The sequence below is a fragment of the Ochotona curzoniae genome, unplaced genomic scaffold (genome assembly GCF_017591425.1).
Source record: "Ochotona curzoniae isolate NIBS_2020 unplaced genomic scaffold, NIBS_Ocur_1.0 contig_4560, whole genome shotgun sequence".
NCBI lineage: Eukaryota > Metazoa > Chordata > Mammalia > Lagomorpha > Ochotonidae > Ochotona > Ochotona curzoniae.
Genome location: NW_024466330.1, coordinates 12,789 through 29,636, shown reverse-complemented (window position 1 = coordinate 29,636; position 16,848 = coordinate 12,789). Strand labels below are relative to the sequence as shown.

Sequence of the window (16,848 nt, the reverse complement as noted above, 5' to 3'; positions counted from 1 at the left end):
TAGCTAAAGGCATCTTCATTACCAACATACATTTAACCATGTGTAAACAAAAAACCTTTTGTAATTTTGGATTGTGGTAAATATGTATTTAGACTCATTTGAGAGGCTAGACATTTAGGACCTTAAAATTGTACTTTCACCTTAAAAGCAAAACCAATTAACAGTTCATCTGTTTTTATTCATCAATTATATTTTGGTTACTCAACTGAATAATAAGCACTCAACTAAAAATATTTGCCAGATTTTACTACACTTTTTAACATATCGAGTTTGTAATGGTTTGTATTTCTCAAGATTTTATTAAAAAGAATCTACATCATTATGTGAAAAACTCTTAAGGTTATACAGTATATCTTGAACACAAGAGATGATATCTGAAGCTCTTTTACTATCAGGGAATTTCAACAGTCAAATTAAATAAGATAAAATTTCAATATAAAAATCTTTGGAATTTAATGATAAATACCTCAAAATTCTCTATTTTTAACTTAAAAGTCATCAATCACTACACATTTAATATCACTTAATATATCTATACTTTGTGACTTTATGAGAATGATTTGTATCTTCCCAGTGTAACCCTATACACCAAACACATATATGGTCTTTTACAAATATCTGTTTAGCTACTTTTATCACTATTCTGTCTCTTTAATATAGAAAAGTGTTTAACAGAACTAACTATATCTCTAGCTCAGATTTGGAACAGGTGACTAAGTTTAAATGTAATGTGATTACATTACGTTTTAAAAAATCCCAAGGGATGTATTGAACAAAAGCAGCACTTTCCTGAACCTGTCCCCTTGCTTTAGCGGGGTAGGTAGTAGAGCCCAAGTAAAATGATCCTGAAAGGAGTCTAGCAACACCTAGACACAGGAGTATTGATCTCAAGCGATGGGCAGGTTGTCAGGGCATGCAAAGCAAAGGAAAGGATCATTCTTTTCCTTGTGCTCATTCTGAGAACTGCTATGAATCAGCTGCAATCTGATTTCTCCAGAGTTAAATTCTATTGTGTGTAACAATGACATCTGCCCTTAACAAACATAGTGCCACCGACAACAGTGTAAACATTTTAAATATTAATTGAAATACAAATTCCTACTACTTCAAAGCAAAGGGAAGATAGGGAGTCAGTTTAATCTCAAAAGAATTTTACCCAAAATTCTACAGTGTAAGCAGAATAAAAATAGAAAATATTTTAAAACTTACTTGCTGAGATCAACACAACATTTTGCAAGCAGATATTTGCACTGTGGTGTAGTACAACTGTGCCCTTTCAGGAGTCTGTAGGCTTTATATGCCTTTCCTGAGCGGTAATAGCAGGTTGCCAGTAGAAACAAGGCTTCTTCTGAGTGAACTAACAAGAGATATTCAAAAAGCTGTTGTTCAGTCTATGTAATGGTAATTGCTTTATCTGATAATAGACAAGTGTAGCAACAAAAATTGAAGCATATTTTTTTTGAGGTATGCTGTTAAATACCAAAACAATCACTCAGTATTTCAAAACTGAATTATGGAGAAGTATTTAGAAGATAAGAGTTACTAGTACCCTTAGATACTTTAAAACCATGAAGAGAGTGAACGTTCCACAGAACACGGCTGTAGAAAATTACCTAGGACTCCTTATTATGTGAAGAGGAAAGAGACTATACGAGAAGCAAACAAGCAGATGGCTGGATTGTGTAGCACCGTGCAAGCTATATAAAAACTTGGGGATTGATCATTACAGCAGACTACTCTGAGTTACAGAGAGAGGGAGAGACACGTCTTCCAACTGCTGGTTCATCCCCCAGATGGCTGCAGCACCCAGGGATGGACCAGGCTGAAGCCAAGAACCAGCTGCATCTGGCTCGCCAATGGGAATGGCAGGGGCCCAAACATTTGTGCTATCCTCTGCTTCTCCCAGGCACATTACCAGGCAGCTAGGCAGAAACAGAGCAGTGAAAACGTGAATAATACCTAAATGGGATATGGACTTGGCAGGAAACAGCTTTATCTGGTGCCCCATAATGCTGGACTCAGCTTTTCGTGTGTGTGTTTCATACATTTTTATGTACTTATTTGAGAAACAAAGATTCCCATTCACTGAACTCCCCAAACACCTGCAATAGGTTGGGTTGGGCTGAAGGCAGAAGTGGAACACAAACCAGGTCTCCCAGGTGAGTGGCAGAAACCCAGTCACATGCTCCATCACTGCATTAGCAGGAAGCTGGAGTCAGGAGCTAGAACCAAAACTGGAACACAGGTATGCTAAAGTACAATGTAGAAGAGCAGGCAGGTAAGTTCAACAGTAACTAAATGCTCACACCCCATGAAGAGTTTTAAGAAGGACAGTAAAGACAACTGGTCAACTTAGAGGACAGGGATGATGCAGGGAAGGATAGGTATCGGGGTTGCCAAGGCTGGGCTAGGCTGCAGTACCCGCCAGAATGAGCTGGAACTGGGGCAGGCTGGGCCGAGCCAGGCTGCAGCACCTGCTGGTGGATACCAAGGTGAGGCAAACCATGCCAATCTGGGCTGCAGCTCCCACCAGCACACAAAACCTGGGATGGAGGGTGAGCCTAGCAGAGGAATTATGAGGATGACTCTTCTGTTGGGCCACTGCTCCTGCTGGAGCATGAGAGCTGGGAGTGGGCACAGACCAGCCTGGGCAGGGTTATAACACCCATTGGCCTGTATGTGAGCTGGGTTGGGGAAGAGCCAGGTTGGGCTAAGTGACCATATCCACTGGTGCATGCATGAGCCAGAATTAAGTGTAGGCTGGTTTTGAGCTTTGCCCCAGCATCAACTGGCGAGTGCTGGGAATGGAGGCAAGTCTTTTCAGACTATACTGTAGATCCATCTGGAAAATGAAAGGGCTGGGAGTGGGCTCATAGGGAAACTGTGGGCACCATTCTGACAGGCTACAGATCCCACCAGTGAGCATGAGAACCAAGGCTGGGGCAGGTCTGGTTAGACAGGTGGTGGCACCCACTGGCATGAGTGTAGGCTGGATAAGCGGAGTTGGTTAGGTTGAGCTAGGCTTCAATGTTCATGGATGTATATGAGAGCTGAATGGGATATGGGAGAGACTGGACCAGTCTGCTTCACCTACCGGTATGCACAGGAACCAGGGCTGAGGGCAGGTCTAGTGGAAGTTATTGAGGGGTTGTTCAGGCTTCAGTTCCTGCTGATAACACTTGAGGGCCAAATGGGTGGTGGGCAGGGTTAGGCTGTGCCAGAATCCATTAGTTTGAGCATGAGATGGGGCTGGGGACAGAAGTGACCAGGTGACTGTAGCAACCAGTATGTATGTAGGCTTATGTGGGTGATGGACTGAGCTGGAACCCATATTCGCTGGCACACACAGTCATGTTAGGGTTACCTCTGGTGAGCTTTATTTGGGGACTCTCCCCTCAACTGGATCACTGGACTCGAAATCCAACCACAGTAAAAATTACAGGATCTGTGGTCTGATCATGGAGTGCATGTGTCAAAACTGCATATGCATGGTTGCAGAGGCCTATGCAGTACACAGCATACCTAGATGCTCATGGGGGTCATAAACAACCAGTTTATCAAGGCCTACAGAGGATATCTAGTAGCATGGAGGGCAGAACAAATTGGACAATGTCAGCCAATGGACCTTGGAAGGATTTCCTCAACCTTGCAACAAGAAAATCAACAGCATCTCAGAATTATCAAAACCACTTAAGCAGTATCCTCAAAACATGTTCCACACTGGGGGTCCATGGGATGACATCAAGTGGCCTTCCCCCATTCCTGGGTACTGATGTAGTCGGGCTGCTTGGAGTGGCTTTCTCCCTCCCCTCTTCTCACCACTTTCCCCAGATACCAGAAGAAAAAAGGAATTTGGAGGCAGTCCTCTCATCTACTTTCCCCCATGCTTCGACTCTCCCCACCCTAATTAGTGGTCCACATGGGAATAAACATCATCAAAAATAAATGATTTAAAAAATAAACACTAGCTCTATAAGACAGTAAAACATAGGGACTCCATACATATTAACAATATAATTATTCATAATAAACCAGGAATTTGTAGGAATTGAGTGCAATAGGATAAGGAGTACAATGAATATTCAGAAAGCTCATGGAAAATTAGTAGATTTCAACATTGGACGCATAAAAAAAATTTTTTTTAATTCCACTTTCTAAGAACTTTTTAAAATTTACAGATTTCTGTTCATTTTACAAATTAATTTATTTCAAAGGAACAGAGAGAGACAGAGATCTTCTGTCTGCTGGCTCACTCCCCAAATCGCTACAATGTAAGTGATGTACCAGTCCAGGAGCCAGCGGGTTCCTCTGGGTCTCCCACATGGGTGCAAGGTTCCCAGGATTTGAGCTACTCCACTACTTTCCCAGCCTATGAGCAGGGAACTAGATTGGAAGCAGGGCAGACAGGATACAAACCAGCATCCCAGCCATGGAGATGGTGATTAACACGCATCACACCAGACCGCGGCACCATATTATCTTCTTTCTAAGCTTCCTGTTTCTCCTCCTTTTGGATCTTTTCACTAGGCCTGCAAACTCCTGCCGGACACATCTTCCCCTTTCTTTCTTCAGTGAACTCCCATTCTCCCTGGAGGACCTGGGGCACTTTCATAACAATGGCAATCCTCTTATATTCAGATAAGGTCAGCTTCTCCCTCAAATTCTCAAAACTTTTCTAAATACTTCTTCTTGACCTTCTGGGATATTCTCTTCCCCAAAGAGTCATATCCTCTCCTTACAACTATTATTAAACTCAGGATACTTTGGTTCATTAATTAAAGAATTTATATTCCTTTCTATGTTCCAACACAATCTCACTATGATGGGAGATATACTTTATTAAATAGCAAAAAAATACAGTGTCAATAAATAAAAACAATATTTAAACCAAGTAAAATGCCATGTGGCAGGAAAAATATTTTTAAAATAATATCAAATAAATAATATAGGAGAAAATTTTGTTCTTATTTTACTTGATGTAATTTCTTTTAAAATTTTAAACTACTGGGGGCCCGGTACGATGGCGCAAGTGGTTAAGGTCCTCGCCTTGCACACCCGGATCCCATATGGACGCCGGTTCTAATCCCGGCAGCCCCGCTTCCCATCCAGCTCTCTGCCTGTGGCCCGGGAAAGCAGTCGAGGACAGCCCAAATCTTTGGGACCCTGCACCTGTGTGGGAGACCCAGAAGAGGCTCCTGGCTTCAGACTGGCTGAGCTCCAGCCGTTGCGGCCGCCTGGGGAGTGAATCATCAGACGGAAGATCTTCCTCTCTGTATATCCGCCTTTCCAATAAAAATAAAAAAATTAATCTTTAAAAAAAAATGTTTAACTACTGGGCCTGGCACGGTAGCCAAGTGGCTAAAGTCCTCACCTTGCACATGCTGGGATCCCATATAGGCACCAGTTTATATCCCAGCTACTCCACTTCCATTCCAGCTCTCTGCTTGTGACCTGAGAAAGCAGTGGAGGATGGCCCAAACCCTTGGGTCCCTGTACCCACGTGGAAGACATGAAAGAAGCTCCTGGCTCCTGGGTTCAGGTTGGCTCAGCTGTGGCTGTTGCCACCACTAGGGAAGTGAGCCAGCAGATATTAAAGCTTTCTCTCAGTCTCTTCTTCTCTCTGTAAATCTGACTTTTCAATAAAAATAGATAAATCTTAAAAAGTTTTTTAAACTACCAAGAATTATATATTTATTGTAGTTATAAAAAGACAACTTCCAACTTCTGAAATAATGGGGAAAAAAATCACAAATAACAAAACCAGTGATTTAAAAGAATTAGGAATAATAAGCTGCATCCTTAAGAGTTTCTCATATAAGTAAAGATATATTAAAAAAAAAAGGCCAAAATCTGATGCTGGTAAGACTTTCTAAATCAAGTGTTTTCTTATACTGTCAGCAATAATCTATATGTGCTTGTGTAGTAGCACTGATCATATCCTTTAAGTGTAAATCCCTTTAAGAGAATATGTAACCCTAAGAAAAGACTGGAAGAAAAAGAAGTTGCACTCAAGTATACCTATCAGCATCTTAGAAAGAGAATGCTCCAATGAAAAACATACATTAGTAATATTATTTATTTAGCATTCACCAGATGATTGTGTCAAGTGCTTTAATATTATTTTTAATATTATTTTATTTAATTTTTCCAATTCTATGAAGCAGGCATTATTATCTTTATTTTATAAGTAAAACTGTTCAGGCATTAAGTAACTTGTCTAAGGTTACATATACAACAATATTTAAATATGACAAGATCAAGACTTGTACCAAGACTGAAAACTCTAAATTTATGCTTTTGGCTACAGAAAATAAACTTTGTTCTTAAACAGAAATCTGGGAAGATAATACCTGATGATTGGAAAAGTATTAAATAAACTGTTGTGTATAAACCTGAATACATCTGACACAACTCTTTAACAAATAATGGAGCTAACAGAAGGTGAAGTTTCTATGAACTATCATCAAGTCATAAAGAATAAAAAGGACCCAAACTCCTGCTACAATCATAAAAAATGACAGAATTCCATGCATTTTGCTCATTTATGGCTTTACAGAAATGAACAGATTACAAACCTTCTGCATACAGTCGTTCTGCGAGGAAAACTGCATCTCGATAAGCATAGTGATTTAGTGCTTGCCATATAGCAGCCTGTAAATACAGGAGAAGAACATAAACACCCATACATAGTTCAAGGTAACACTTGACAGTCTTGCACATAATACTCCAATTACTACCCCTGAGCTAAGTGATAAACCCCAGCGTGCACAGAGCAAACTCCATAGTTTGTTTGGTAAGTCTCTTCATAATATGGCTGATGCAGTAGAACGTACTCTTCATGGACTTGTAGCCTTCTGTGCCTTCATATTAAAGTGGACTCCCTTCCCACTCTTCCTTTTTCATATTGATCATCCCTCCAATTCTCACGCATTTAAGAAAGCACATAAGAATCCAAGTAAGTACGCCTTCAAGAGTATGTCAAAAGGTTTGTGCAAAATGGAATTGAAATATACTCATTTTAATGTAAAAACTTATGAAATCCATGCATGCCAATTTTCAAAATCATGGAAAAAATACATGAAAAAAATGAAGAGTTCAGAAAAATTTCTGCACCAAAATACATCTATCTTTCAGTTCCACTTTTCCAAGAACTTTAAGGAGTATTCATGTAGAGACTAGAAGCACTTTTTAAGGGATGCAGTATGTGAAGCTTCTGACTGCAGCGCCACCATCCCACATTAGAAAGCCTGTTTGATTCCCTAACGTGCCTGGCAAAGCAGTGGAGGATGGCCTGCATACTCAGAACCCTGCATCCCATGGGAGACGCTGATGGCTTCAGCTTGGACCAGCTCTGGTTACTGCAGTCATCTAAAGTAATGAACCAGTGGATGCAAAATCTAATCCTGAGGTCAAACAGATGGGACACGAACCAGTGCCCATATGGGATCCTGGTGCTTGCAAGGGGAGAATTAGCCAATTTGAATCATCACGCCAAACCCAACATTCACAATTTCATACAAATATAATTGTGTCTTACTTCACTCTCACAAAAAAGAGTATTTTTACCATTTACCTTAGTAAAAGGATTCATTAGTAATTAGAGAGTCCTTGTTACCACTTAGGAAATTACGGGCAGAGAAACAGAAACAAGGCCACTAAATACAATTGGACCTATTAAGGTTTATTAGATCACCCAATTCTTCCCCAATTTGAGCCACTTAAATTAAAAAGCTGCCAAATACAAGTGGTGCAAAACAGCCAGAATGCTCATCAAAATGTTATACTATGCTTGCTTAGGGTAACACCTGCACATCCCACCAGCCAAGGATCCCACTCCTTTATTTCCCCTGACATCATCCAGTGGCTGACCCCAAAAACATACTCAGCTGTTCACAGCTGTTCAACACTGTGAGCACTTTTTTTTCTACTGCTTCTTGCCTTGATTTACCATGAATGACAACAAACAAACAAAACAACAAAAAACAAAAAAGCAGGGAGGGAGTTTCTGTCTCCCTCCCTGCCCCTGAATCTCTGATCTGGATGAGTCTATTCATTTTTCTGAGAGTCTACGATATAGGCCAGGTATTTTTTTAAATCTAGGAATACGGCAATAAGTAGTTTCTGTTCTTAAGGGGTGCTTTTTAGTATTACTCTTGTCTAGATTAGTTGCTCTCAGGATTGGCCTGATAAAAATTTAGCCTAAATCTACAGAATCAGTCTCTTTATAAACCTTTCTACCAGCACCAGACAATTGGCAGTCTTTAAATTGCTGCATTCCTTATCAGAGTACCTGGTTTGAATCCAGGCTCCAGCTCTGATCCAGTTTCCTGTTAATGTGTGCCCTGGGAAAACTGCAGATTGCTCAATTGCTTTGTTTCCTGCCATGCACAAGGGAGACCCATTGACCTGACTCAAATCTGGCTGCTTGGGCATTTGGGGAAAAGAACCACCAGATGAAAGATTGCTCTGTATCTCTCTTGACCTTAAAAAACAAACAAACAAAAAACTCAATAACAATTCTTTTTTTTTTTCCCCCAAGCAAACAAACAAAACCCCAAGCCTTTCCATTGCTATTGCAGGTATTCAGGGACTAAAACCATTTTTCCACGTCTATAGATAAGTAGTTCTCCTCCTTTAATAGCATACTCTTACTTGAAAAGGTTACAAAAAACACGAACTCCTGTTTCAGAAAACAGGATAAATACTAAAAAAGCTGCAAATATATTGAAAACGTAGGTCCCAGAGTGATGGCTCAATGGCTAAATCCTTATGAGCCAGGACACCACATGGGCACGTTTGTGTCCCAGGTACTCCACTTCCCATCCAGCTCCCTGTCTGTGGCCTGGGAAAATAACAGAAGACAGCCCAAAGCCCTGGGACCCTTCCACCTACGTGGGAGACCCGAAGAAGTTCCTGGCTCCTGCCTTTGAATCAGCTCATTTCTGGCCATTGTGGCCACTTGGGGAGTAAACCAGCAGACAGAAGATCTTTCTCTTTCCTTCTCTCTGTAAATCTGCCTTTTTTTTTTTTTAATTTTTTTTTATTTTTATTATTTTTTTATTGGAAAGGTGGATATACAGAGAGGAAAGACAGAGAGGAAGATCTTCCGTCCGATGATTCACTCCCCAAGTGAGCACAACGGGCCGATACTATGCCGATCCGAAGCCAGGAGCCTCTTCCGGGTCTCCCACATGGGTGCAGGGTCCCAAAGCTTTGGGCCGTCCTCGACTGCTTTCCCAGGCCACAGGCAGGGAGCTGGAAGGGAAGCAGGGCTGCCGGGATTAGAACTGGCGCCCATATGGGATCCCGGGCGTGCAAGGCGAGGACCTTAACCATTGTGCCATCGCGCCAGGCCTGTAAATCTGCCTTTTTAATAAAAACAAATAAATCTTTTAAAAAATGTATATGGCTTAGGCGCTTACTATCTATTATATATTTGTGGCTCTGTATGTATATATATATCAGCATATACACTAAAAATCTACATAGCAGTAGGAATTCCTTAAGACACCCTGGTTCACCAAGAATTGCTTATCTAGCAGAAGGGAAGATAGTATTACAATTGTGTGTGTGTGTGTGTTTGTACACATGTATTTAAAGATTTATTTGAAAGGCACAGTTAGAGACATTTTTCATCTGCTGGTTCACTCCCTCAACAGAAGCAAGAGCTGAGGGCTGGGCCAGGCCTAAACCAGAACCCAGGAACTCTTATCTAATGTCCCAGGTGAGTGGCAGGGGCTCAAGAACTTGGTCCAGTTCTACTGCCTGCCTGGGAGTATCAGCAGGGAGCAGGCTTAGGAGCGGAGCAGCTGGGACTCAAACTGACACTCACATGGGATACCAGTGACACAGGTGGTGGCTTAATGCTGGTCACCAGAGTCTGGCACATTTAATTAAGTGTTGAATAAGTAGCTATGTAATTCAATATTTAGAGGAGAAAAGAACAGAGCGCCAATTTAGAAATGTGTTTTCTAGTTAGTGTATTAGAGACCACTATTAAGGTGCTAGTCTTGAGGAACACTGTAGTTGACAGGGCTTGGGGAACAGTCCTTGAAATGTCTTACCAAAGTCACAGATGTTGGGTGAAATAATCAATTCACTGGTTTTCATTTGGGTACACTAGGGATTTAAAGTTTTAACATGCTGGCTAGTGAATCTAATCATCTAAACAAACTTGTTCCTAAGAAAGGGGATCAGAATTTATCCTGTGTCTAATTCCTGCCCATAACAAATTCTTCATTCCTTTACACTCTTAAGTAGCCACCTAAATGGCCTCCTGACTGCAAGCTGTGAAAGAACTCATCCTGTCTCATATTACCAAATATTATCCTATCATAGTTGCAGCCAATCCCTGACCTAGGACCAACCAGTCGGTCTTGGGTAAGTGACCACCATTCTTCAGTATTTTCATTTAAAATGTATGAATTCAGTGAAATACCTAACAGTTCCTAGCACATTCCTGATAATTTTGCAACAAATTTCAGCTGCTGCTGTCATGATCTTCCTAACATTATCTTATATTCTCTGATCAAAACCTTCTAATGATTCCTCTTAAAGATATTCAGTTTTACAGAACAAAGCACAAACTCCATAGAAAAGACATTCAAATCAGAACTCCATTGTGGCTTAGAGAACAAAGCCACCATCCACAGCACCAGCATCCCACAGAAGAACCAGTTTGAGTCCCAGTTGCTCTGCTTCCAATCCAGCTCCCAGCTAGTGTGCCTGGGAAAGCAGTGGAGGATACCTCAAGTATTAAGACCGGTGCATCCATGTGGGCGACCCAGAAGAAGCTCCTGGCTCCCAGTTTCACAACAGCCCAGCTCCAGCTGTTGTGACCATTTGGGGAATGAAACAGCAGATGGAAAATCTTTGACTCTCAAATAAACATAGAAATACATCTAAAACAGAACAAAACAAAAACATAAAAACCTAACTAACATAGAAAAATAAAGTTCTGCAAGTCAGCTATACAAAATCTTAACAACATTTTTGATATTCAGGTCTCAACTGACCACCCTGGAACAAAAATGAGGGATTGGTAAGGAGTGAATAGCAGATCTGCTTTTAAATACACCACAAAATCCCTGTTACCTAACTAGCATCTCTATGCTACAACACAGCAAAGAGACAGAAAAAAGATGCTGTGATAAACAACAGGTCTTCTCCTGAAAGACAACCCCAGCAATGTCAGGCAAGACAGTAAATGCTAAAGGGCAATCAAATCTCATTTGACTCAACAGTTACTTCCTGAATGCTTACTATGATCGCCACATCCCAATTCAGGACAGATAAGGAAGAACCAAGATGTCCAACTAATTTATCTGAACTTTATTCACCTGTAAAATGAAAGATAAAGTCTACCTCTGACATAGATTTATGAACATTTGGGGCAGTGCTCAGCTAAATTCTAAATCCCCACATCAATGGATCTGGTATTCTAGACTGTGATTTAGCTACTATGGGTTCGGATCCCATTGTTAACACTCTTACATGTTAGTCTTAAGTATCTCTGGATTTCTGTATAGCCAATAAGTAAGGAATTCCGTGATGATAAGAATTACTTTGTAATACAAACAATTGCCATGTCATTTCCCCTTAATGAAATCCACAGATTTCTACGAATGTATGTGTTTAATTTGTTGTACATGAAAGAAAATGGTGAATAAAAAATACACAGAAGTTGATGTTGGGGACATCAAATTGGGTTCAAATTTTTGTGCTATCACTTTCACAAGTACAGTTTTGCAAGAAATATTTAACTCTTCTCAGCCTCAATTTCCTCATCTGAAGAATGGTGCTCTGTTTTTGGAGTTACATGGAATATATGAAATGATATATAATATCCCTAACACTGACACACATTCTACACCTAAAACCTTTTTTAACCAATTTCTAAATACCAACAATTGTAATAAATATCATTTACAGTTCACATTATACAACTTCTTCCCAGTGTATCTGCTATCATTGCTTATATCTCACAGATAAGTCATAAGAGACCCAAAAGATTCATACACTAAGGATCACTAGGATATCTGACATGCATACTAAGGCCATAAAGTCTTAACACTTTTGAGTCTCTTCCTTTCAGAAATGAAACAGCCAAAACTGTGCCACATTCAGGAATTGTATTCTTTTCTGACTTAAAATCAAGCTTTGTTCAGAACATCTTTACCAACCTCCTTTACCAACAATTTTTTAAATTAATAATTCTTCTTTTTTTAAAGATTTGTTTATTTTTATTGGAAAGGCAGATTTACAGAAAGGAGAGACAGAGAGAACGGTCTTCCACCTGCTAGCTCACTCTCCAAATGCCTGCAAAAGCCAGAAATAAGCCAACCTGAAGCAAGGAGCCCCCTCTGGGACTTCCACACTGGTGCAGGGCTTTGGGCCGTCCTCCTCTGCTTTCTCAGGACACAAGCAGGGAGCTGGATGGGAAGCAGGGCTGCTGGGACATGAACTGGCATCCATATGAGATTTGGAGCTTAGAGCTGGAAGATTAGCCAATTGAACCATTGCACTGGCCTTTTTAACCAACAATCCTAAAGTATCAGAAAGATAGTGAAATCTGCCATGTCAAACTTACGAAAATCCTAGAAATAAAACTTGCCACAGGAAAAATCCCCACATATGGCAAACATCCCCGCTCTGCTCAGCTGCCTCTGGATTCCTTAGTGATGGAGTGCTGTGGAGGCATGGGTGAGGAACAGACTACTCTCTAAGGCACTTCGCGACAGTAGGGGGTGGGGAGAGGAGGAGGTACAACCAGCTTGCTGCTTATTCTGTTACCTCTGCCCAACAAAACTGCACTCAGTGCACCATTTCCAGAGCTCTACAGATTAAAACCAGATGTATGAAATGCTACAAAAAGGGAGTTGTGAAGCCAAAAAGAACAACACTCCACTCTCCCTCACTTAAAAAAAAAAAAAGCAACACATTTTTTACATTATGGCTTTGGGTCTGATTGCATTAATTTAAAAGTTACACAAACCACAAAATTCACCATTAACTATTAAAACACAACGTCTTTCACTTGGAAAGTCAACATTACAGAGAGGGGGAGAGGGAGCGAAGGAGAGAAAATGTTCCCTCTGCTGGCCCACTCATCAAATAGCCACAAAATTGGAGTATGGGAGCCATAAGCTTCTTCCAGGTCTTCCTCAGGAGTGCAGGGGCCCAAGGAACAGGCCACCTTCCACTGCTTTAACAGGCCACAAGCAGGGAGTCAAATCGGAAAGTGGAGCAGTAGGGACACGAACCAGAGCCCGTAGGAGTTGCCCACACTGGCAGGCAAAGAATTAGCCTTTTATGCCACCACACCAGTTCCTCCTGTTAGTATTTTGAAACACGAAATACTACTTTAAAACTATAACTAATCCCAGTAAGTTTGTTCAGATTTAATATGACCACTACAAATGTCCTTGTTTTTGTCAAAAAAGAAAACAGCTACCCATCTCTTGGCTTTAGTGCCACCTTTGTGGACACCTCCGCTCCAGGAGAGCCAAGCAAGCAAGAAGCGGCTGTGCAGGCTGAAGCAGAAGCCAAGAAAGATGCGGCAGCCGTGCAGGGAGACAGCACCGGAGGAGGGACAAGGGACCACAGGAGACGGTGGCCGCAATGCTGCCTGCCTGTCCCAGAGGCTCTGCACTGTCACCACAGGTGAACCCAGAGCCCGGAGATGGCCTGGGCGCCCCTGATATCCAGACTGTGTCCCCACTGTGTCCCAGCATGTCCAGTAAACCCTCCCAGCTGGTGTTTCAGCCAGAGAATTGGATAACATAAACTTCAGGCAATAATAAAAGATGGAAAAACTGCATAATTTTCATTATTACACATTACAATCCAATCTTCAGAATTCAAATTTAGCTTTAAGATTTACATCATTGCTTCTCAATCTGGTGAACGTTGCACCTGACCCCTACATTTTGCAATATCTGGGGAACAACTTTGCTTGTCACAAATGGCAGGGACTTCTACTGGGGGGTTTGAAACACCCTACAGTGCCATGCCACTCACAACAAAGTATGAGCTTGTCCACAATGTCAACAGTGCCAAGATTAAGAAACCTTGGTCCAATGTAGTTGGATTATTCTACCACTTTGCAGGTCTCTTATGTTTCTTCCCTTTGAACACTAGAGACATCAAAAAAGATGCTCTCATTGCATGATTCTACTCAAAAACTCTCCTGCTCATATGATGGCTACTCATTATCAATTCATTAAAACTTAACTTCGCAGCCGGGATATTAAAACCCCTGGAACCTGATTTTACACGGCTACTCGGACAATGGTTCCTTTTCCTGCCAGACTCCCATTCTGGCCAAGACTCTACTATTATAACATTCTCTTCTTCCTATCATTCTCAACTTTGGGGCTTTTTGGTCATATCATTTAATACATGAATATTCTACCAGTTCAAACTCTTGCTATCTTCTAAGGCTTTCAGTTCTACTCTTTCAGGAGGACTTTCTCATTTTTCTGGCCTATTAGGATCTGTTTCCTAAATTCCTTTATTATTATCTATGCAAACAAATACTCACTGATGTGCAACATTACCCAATTTTTCCTGTTATATATCCTTATCATTTCAAGACTAGTGTTCCCTCAAAAGGCTATGGTTCATGAGTCCCTTTTTCTTCTTACAACCCAAATTTGTTTACACAGAACACTTAAAAAACTTTCTAGCACCATTCCCAAATCTACAGGGCAAATCTAATGGGGGAAGACAAATTTGACTTTTTTAAGCCTTAAAATATGTAAGTGTATTGTTGCTAAGAGTATGTAAGAAAAAAAAAAAAGAAACCTGGTGGGTTCTAAATGAGTAGGCCATCTGTTCTCATACTTTTATACAATTGAAATGATTATTAAACAGTGGCATAGCCTATTAATGCAACTAGTTGTCACCTCACAAGGTTTGAAAGACCGAAAAGTGAAAAGGATTCATTACAACAAAATTACAAGAATATGAACTAGAAATTAATCAACCTAATCAATCAATTAGGCATATAAAAAATTCTCAAAGATGACTCTACATTGGGAAGAGAAATCAGGGGGAAAAGAAATACCTTTGGGCAAAACGAACACGACTTGCAAACAGGTAAATTCCTCACCAGAGAATCTTGTACTAATGCCAACAGTAATTGCTACTATGTGTAAAGAGCAGAAAGAAAAACTAAACTTGGAGGAATGGGAATTTTGTGAAGAAAAATTACACCAAGTTTAGGGAAGCGGGATAGAGTCAAACACGGACTCTTTGGAAAACTCACAGGCCTGTGAAAGGACACCGTGGAGGAGTTTCTAATGTGGATCTTCTTTGTAACTTGGAAGTTGATGGCGCCGTGACAGCAGCTGAGACAAGTCAATTCCTCACTCGGTGACCAATGGGTGAGATGAAGTCTCCCAGGGCAGGACCCACCGGCCAGGGACAAAAGACCCAGCTCCTTCAGAGGACCGGGGCAGGGGAAGCGCCCTGGCAGCGCATCTCAGTCCGCAGGGCCAGCGGGGCAGGGTGTGCCAAGGCATCCCTCGGGCTGGGCAGCCCCGCCATGGACAGCCCAAGGCGCCTCTCTCTCCTTTCCCGGACGCCTTCAACTTGAACAATAAAATGTTCCTGAGCCCCACCGCAGGGAACGGGAAACCCTACCTCCCTTTTGAATAAGTGGCTTGGAGTTTCTCCGCTTGGATCATCATCCAACAGACAATTCCCTGAGCAAGGAAGGCAGCCGGGGCAGAGCGGGAGAGGGGAAGAGGGGCAGGGCTCTCAAGTCCGTTCCCACCACAGCCAGGAACATCAAAACCACTGATCCCACCGCTCCCTCCTTCCTCACACAGGAAACAACACAACGCAAACCGCTGCAAACTTGCCCGGCCATGACGAAGGTGTCCCAAGCCCGGATCCCACGGGCTTCCCAGCCGTCCCCTCACACAGGGCGGCATGCGGGGCGCCTCCCCTCAGCCCCGGCCAGGCCCCTGGGCTATCCCGAGGGCCGGCTGCTCGTGGGTCCCGACGGGAAAGGGGCTAACACCGTCGCAACCCGCTCACGCTGTGGAGTCCCGGGGAACACGGCCTGGGAAGCGACCAGAGCCAGGCAGGACCCGCAGGAGGGAGGCGGGAGAGGCTGCCGGGCCTAGGCCGCAGCAGGCCGCGGGGTGGCCTGACGCGGCTTCCCGACCGAGGCGGGACGCCAAGCCTCACAGAAAGGAGTTACCATTACCTGGACAGGTTCCTGCAGCACCGTCATCCTTGAGGCTCAGACCCACTTTCTGCAATGCCTCAGGCCCCCCCCGGCCAGCGGCTCCAGCCCGGCCAGCCCCGGCTCATTTAAACTATCCAGCGACCGTTACCGGGGATGGGGGAGGCCGAGCAACTGCCGAGCGCCGCCGAGAGGGAAGCGGAAATACCCGAAGTCCACAGAACGCAGCGAATGCGAGACGGAAAAACACGAAGCTGACCGGAAATATCCGAGAGGGGTCGGAGGAGGAGGAGACCGTTGGACGGAAATTGTCGAAGCCTTCCGGAAACTACCGAGTCGGCCCGGGCGCGCGTACGTATCTCTTCCCAGTCACGCCTTCACCCACGCACGCCACGCCCAATCGGCCACGATAAACTGCACCACGCCCAATCGGCGACCGGCAGCCTGGGAGTGGCGTCACGGAGCGGGCGGGGAGCGTTACGTGGCGGGGCTGCAGCCTCGATTCACCAAGCTGCTTTTTCGGAACTTGTGGGTTCACGACGGACTGTGCTCAAGGGTAAAAGTGCACGACACCATGGTTTTGGTCTGACGTAAGTTAGTGAAGTATTTCCCTGTTGAGTTTAGGACATTCATTTATCCCGGAAGTACCCCCC

The 16,848-nt window shown here is 42.8% G+C and overlaps 1 protein-coding gene across 10 annotated transcripts in view; it reads right to left on the bottom strand.

Annotated features, from left to right (window-relative positions):
• CDC27 (cell division cycle 27) overlaps window positions 1-16,373 on the bottom strand; it is a 51,466-nt gene extending 35,093 nt beyond the window's left edge. For 9 of the 10 annotated variants that reach the window (XM_040986834.1, XM_040986836.1, XM_040986829.1 and 6 more), the window contains exons 1-3: window positions 16,217-16,373; window positions 6,576-6,651; window positions 1,210-1,357 (exon numbers count right to left, since the gene is read on the bottom strand). In XM_040986834.1, the coding sequence (XP_040842768.1) occupies window positions 1,210-1,357; window positions 6,576-6,651; window positions 16,217-16,243 (251 nt within the window). In that variant the 5' untranslated portion in view covers window positions 16,244-16,373. The remainder of the gene's footprint in view (window positions 1-1,209; window positions 1,358-6,575; window positions 6,652-16,216) is intronic. The other variant, XM_040986837.1, reaches the window with a different exon arrangement.
• Between the last annotated feature and the right edge of the window lie 475 nt (window positions 16,374-16,848).